The sequence below is a fragment of the Elephantulus edwardii genome, unplaced genomic scaffold (genome assembly GCF_000299155.1).
Source record: "Elephantulus edwardii isolate Elephantulus edwardi_28Jun2011 unplaced genomic scaffold, EleEdw1.0 scaffold00062, whole genome shotgun sequence".
NCBI lineage: Eukaryota > Metazoa > Chordata > Mammalia > Macroscelidea > Macroscelididae > Elephantulus > Elephantulus edwardii.
Window position 1 is genome coordinate 5,759,570 of NW_006399812.1, and position 6,000 is coordinate 5,765,569.

At 38.1% G+C, this 6,000-nt stretch overlaps 1 protein-coding gene across 1 annotated transcript in view; it reads right to left on the minus strand.

The window, feature by feature from the left end:
* The window catches only part of MYCBP2 (MYC binding protein 2, E3 ubiquitin protein ligase), a 377,715-nt gene that overhangs the window by 310,330 nt on the left and 61,385 nt on the right, over positions 1-6,000 (minus strand). Inside the window, exon 3 of the mRNA XM_006887864.1 lies at positions 683-898. Within this exon, the coding sequence (XP_006887926.1) occupies positions 683-898 (216 nt within the window). The remainder of the gene's footprint in view (positions 1-682; positions 899-6,000) is intronic.

The window sequence follows — 6,000 nt, forward strand, 5'->3', positions numbered from 1 at the left end:
TAAAACATTGATGTAAGAATGATACAGAGGTTCAGTGGGTTTCTAGGTTATTTTTTTTCCTAGCCAAGGAAGAAAAGAAATACCAAGAGTATAAGTACAATCTTAGGCAGCAAAAGAAAACATTCTCAGTACAGCTATTACACAACCAGGGGCCCGTAAACCTCTATTTCTAGAAAAAGAAAACTGTGAATTTTATTTTAGGACTCCCTCACCATCGGGGAACACCTCCAATATTCTGTGACCTTTTGCTCATACAGATCTGCACTTTGTCTTGTGCCCACCTGAACGGCAGCTCACCAGCTCAGAGCTCCACTTCTGCGTGCAGTGTGTTCATGTCAGCACATCCACTGTGCTCCCGTGGTATCTTTTTAACATCCCTCTAATCTACCCTAATCTACTGATCTCCCGGTATGGGTTTTCCAAGTACTCCTTATCGAGTTATCATAGTGACTTTGTAAATATAAAAAGGTAAAACAATAGCTTATAAAGGGGAAGAAGTTTACTAACTTTCTATAGTCACACTCTGGTTATAAAGGTGTATGAACACATACTGATTGCTCCTAAGACTGTTTTTACCTACAGTCCTGTCATTTTCACAGGAAGCAAGGTGTTCTAGGTATACTCCCTCTGTTTTCATTCCCCACACACACATAAGTATGTATCTAAAAAGTCAGCGATTTACCTTTGGAAGTTTGATAGGGGGTTCTTTGGATTCCTCCTCTTCGTCACTATCTGACTCTCCACTCTGCACTGAATTCTTTGATGCAGCTGCCAATGATGTTTCCTTTTTCTGCCATTCCAGAACACAATGGCGTACATTGCAGTATATATTGAAAGCAGATGGATTGCTATGTAGTTTGATATCTGGTATGATTACTGTATTCTCCAAGTTTTCAGACTGAAACACAAGATACAATATTTAAATTTAGCATTATTTTCCATCAATTCACATGTTAAAAAATATTAAAAATAGACATTCTACCTTGCAGAAGGGAGTGCTGGAGATTTAGTAGCAAGGAGTTTCGTTGCCAATGCAAAGGCAAGTGGTTCAAATTCACCAGCTGTGCCCCTAGAGAGAGCTGGGCAATCTCCTCTCATTTGATATTTAGCCTCTGAAAACCCTGCTGGAGGATCAGCTACATGTAGGTTTTGATTTGACGGCTCATAACAATAACTTGCAGAAGTCACATAATTGACAGTGCAAAGCCTGAAGTTAAGTCTACTGACTTAACCTAAAATATACTTTCTGCAACCTTTTGATTAACAGCCAAGATTTTAACTGTACCAATAATGATCCTTCTCTTTCTAACATATTTAATATTATCTTAGTAATATGGTGGCATAGTGGCAAGAAACTGTGGTACAAACCAAAGGGCACATGGTTTGAATCCACCAGCTCCTTTCATTCCATTTACTGTCTCTGAACACTCATTAGAGTTATGGTTTGGTTCCAACTTGATGGTACACAACAATGGCAGCATGGCAATAACCAACCAGAAGGAGAAAGCCTTTTAAACAAAAGTTACAGATTAACTGAATATTAATGTTGGGGGAAAGTTAACAATGACCTTTATGCAACACAACACACAAAATTAATTTAAAATTAATCAGGTCTCCTCCATATTTCCTTTCAAGGAAGGAGGTACCTCTATTTGGGATGTAACTTTCTACTAAATGTATCTTTACCTTTTACCTTAAAACATGCCAAATCTATAAAAGTTCTACATTAAAATATTAAAGAAAAATATGTGATCTTGGGACAGACAAAGTGGGGACACAAAATGCACAGATCATGTAAGAAAAAAAAGTCAGGTGAATCTTATAAAGATTTAACATTTGCTCTTAGAAAGCACCATATGGGGTGAAAAAAAATCCAAAACAAGCCACAGAACGGACATTATCACAATACAAACATCTAACAAGGGTCTTGTATCTAGAGTATACAGTGAATATTGGCTATCCCATGGACTGTCAACAAACAAATCCGTCTGGAAGGAAATGCAGCCAGAAGGCTCCTTAGAGGCAGAGATGGTGAAACGCTGTCTCATTTACTTTGTATATGTTGTTAGAAAGCACCAACCCTTGGAAAGATATGTTGAGAAAAGCAGAAAAATAGAGTGAGAAAAGTAGAGAGTCAACGAAGAGAAGATGACTCTCAGAAAGCAAGAATGAAAAAAAGAAAAAAAAAAACTTTTTAAAAAGCCAAGACTGACACAGAGACCACAACAATGGGCTTAGGCTGGTGCGGATCATGAGGATGGAGCCGGACAGGGTAGCAGGTTACTGCGTACAGGGTCACTGTGAGGCGGAGCAGACGTGATGGCAACTTAACCTTCAAGGTTTAACAATGACAAGCATTAAATTACAAAAAGAGGCAAGATATCTGAATAAGTAACTTCACAAATCAAGATCCACCTATGACAGCCAAAAGAAAGGACATGAAGGCCACATCCTCAGTCACTAGAGAAAGGAAGTTAAAACTATAATGAGACATACTTCTATATACTTTAAAAAATTGATGATATTTAAATTCTGAGAAAGATAAAAAATAGCTGGATTTATAAAGGATTGAATTTTGTCCCCTGAGTACAAGAACTAACAAAGGGAAAGTAAACCCTCACCGCTTCGAATATCAACAGTCCTAATCTCTGGAACCTGTAAATGCACTACCTCAAATGGCAAAAGGAAGGCTTCAAATATGATTAACTTAGAGATGGAGAGATTACTTTGCATTATCTAGGTAGGCCCAATGTAATCACCAGGGTCCTGATAAGTGAAAGAGAAAAGTAGGAAGGTCAGGTTCAGAGAAAGTGGTAAGTGAAGTCAGCATCCTGAAGAAAGAGAAAGTTTGGCAAACCACTGCTGGCTTTGACAACTGGAAAGGGCCCAGGAGTGAGGACAGGCTCCAGAAACCAGAGAAGGCAAGGAAACAGATTTCCAGAAGGAGCAGAGTCCTGTTGGCCCCATGGGTTTAGCCCAGTGAGATCTGTTTAGGACTGTGACTTCTAGAACTGTAAGCAAATAAACACGTGAGTGTGTGTGTGTGTGTGTGTGTGTGTGTGTGTGTGTTTATGTCTCTAGATTTTGGTAATGTTTTACAGCAGCCACAGGAATATAATGCAATAGATTAAGCAAGAATTTTTCTAAAAAGATATAGTATATAAGATAGATAAGGAAATTTTTTAAAAAGACTGAAAAAGTTAAGACTAAGGAGAAATTGAGCGGCCTCAATAGCACTAGAGAAGAGTATAAAGTATTAGAGATGAATGACTTGTTATAAAAAACAAACAACTTAAAAAAATGGATGAAAAATAGTCTACAGAAACAGCAACAGAGAGCAAGGAAACAAACAACCCTATTTCATATGGTCAGCAGAAGCAAGGAAAGCTTATTCTTCATCTCTGTATGTCAAATACCTACCCACAATTAAAACAAATGATCAGTATGCAACTAATGTCTAAAGAATAAAATCAATTCACAGTATTTACAAGCACTTCCAAAAAAGCAAATGTAGAAACAAAGGCCATAAAAAGAAAAATTAACTATTTAAGTGCACAAAATTAGAGATACTATTGGAGCAGATAAAAGACCTCAATATATCACTTCCTGGATACCTTACATTTCCTCTTTTAGGAAAATAACTAAGTGAAGCACTAAAATAACCTAAAAAGATGCTCATTATTCCCATATGTTAGTCTAGCACCTATTAATGAAAGGAGGAGTAGAGACTGAAAATTTCAAAGATTGGTTTTGTTAACAACTGGTCTGTGTATTACTAATGCTCTCCAGTAGAAGGAAAAAGAGATGTGAATACAGAATATTGATCTGCTGAGCACATTTTCTTTAGTGCAAACATTCCTCCTCATCGAGAATAGCTTGTCCATCAGAATGTTCACTACTATCCTAACCTAACCAGCTTAACCTAAGTAAGTATCTGGCTATGTCAGCCAAAAATTCTACATCTTCTTCAAAGAAAATGAAGTTGGAGCTGTCTTATTCCTCAAACATAAGCAATACTCAGAACCAAAAGAGAAAGCAGAAGCAAGAGATGAATATACAGATTTGATGGCATTACTTTAATCCCTGTATCCAGTTGTATCACAAGATAGAGCTGCCAAATAAACTCCTTTTTAAAAATAAAACACCTTTAAGCTACTAAATAAACATCTGTTTAAAAATAAACACCTTTTATTTTTCTTGTTGGTTGGTTTATTACCTTGAAGTATTTATAGTAGTAAGAACACTACATAAAAAAGCCAAGTATTGTCTCTGACACTTGAAAATTATATAAAGATGCAGCTAAGTTGTTTCTAGCCAAAAGTAGATCAGCAATCACAGCTATGACCTTTTTCTCATTTTAGCACTGTTCAGGAGACTTTATTAGACATAGAAAACTCAAGTACTCCCCTCTTCCAATTTTTACAATGAACTTTATTTTGGTGCTTACAAAAATCATTAATATGAGCTGTGAAAACCAGAGGCCAGGAGCTGATTGTGGAACAGACCACCAACTACTCATATGCAAGTTCAAGCTGAAGCTGAGGAAATCCACAGGAACTAAAATATGACTTTGAGTCTATCCTACCTGAATTTCAGAACCATCTCAGGGACAGGTTTGAGGCCTTGAACACTAATGACCGAAGACCAGATGAGCTGTGGAAAGATATCAAGGGTATCATCCAGGAAGGGTGCAAATGGTCATTACAAGGATAGAGGAGGAAGAAAAGACCAAAAGGGATGTCAGAAGAAACTCTAAATATTGCACTGGAGTGCAGAGAAGCCAAAGCACAAGGAAGAATTTAAGATACTAAAGAGCTGAACGAATGACAAAGTAAAATATTACAATGAAATGCGCAACGAGCGGGAGTCAGAAAATCAAAAGGGCCGTGCTCACTCAGCATTTCTTAAGCTCAAGAAAATGAAGAACAAATTCAAACCTCCAGTTGCTATAATCAAGGATGCTTTAGGCAGAATATTAAATGATCCAGCAAGTATTAAAAGAAGATGGAAAGACTATACTGAGTCATTGTATCGAAAGGAATTGGAAGACACAGAAGAATTTCATGAAATAACATATGAGCAAGAGCCTATGGTGATGAAGGAAGAAGTTCAGGCTGCTTTGAAGGAAATAGCAAAAATAAGGCTCCAGGAGTAGATGGTATACCAATTGACATAGTTGAGCTAACAGATACTGCCCTGGATGTGTTCACCAAGTTGTGCCAAGAAATCTGAAGAACAACAAGTTGGCCAACTGACTGGAAGAGATCTATATTTGTTCCCATTCCAAAGAGGGTGACCCAACAGAGTGTGGAAACTACAGAACAATTATCATTGATTTCACATGCAAGCAAGATTCTACTGAAGATTATCCAAAAATGACTGGAACAGCACATCAGGAGAGAACTGTCAGAGTCCAGGCTGGGTTTAGAAGGGATCATTGTACTAGGGATATTGTATCTGATGTTAGATGGACCTTAGCTGAAAGCAGGGAATACCAGAATAATGTCTATCTGTGTTTCATTGATTATGCAGAGGCATTTGACTGTGGGATCATAAGAAACTGTGGCTGACTCTGAGAAGAATGGGAAACCCAGAACACTTGACCGTGCTAATGAGAAACCTATACTTGAACCAAGAGGCAGTCGTCAGAACAGCGCAAAGAAACACTGCATGGTTTAAAATTGGGAAGGGTGTACACCAGGGATGTGTCCTATCTCCATACCTTTTCAACCTGTATGCAGAACAGATTATCCGGGGGGGCTGGGCTCTATGAGGAGAAATGTGGCGTCAGGATTGGTAGAAGATCTATCAACAATCTGTGTGTAATGCAGATGACACAACCCTGTTTGCTGAAACTGAGGAGAGCCTGAAGCACTTGCAGCAGAGGGTCAAGGACTGCAGCCTACAATATGGATTGAGGCTCAATATCAAGAAGACAAAGATTCTCACCACTGGACCAATTGGCAGCATCAGGATGGATGGTGAAGAGATTGAGATTGT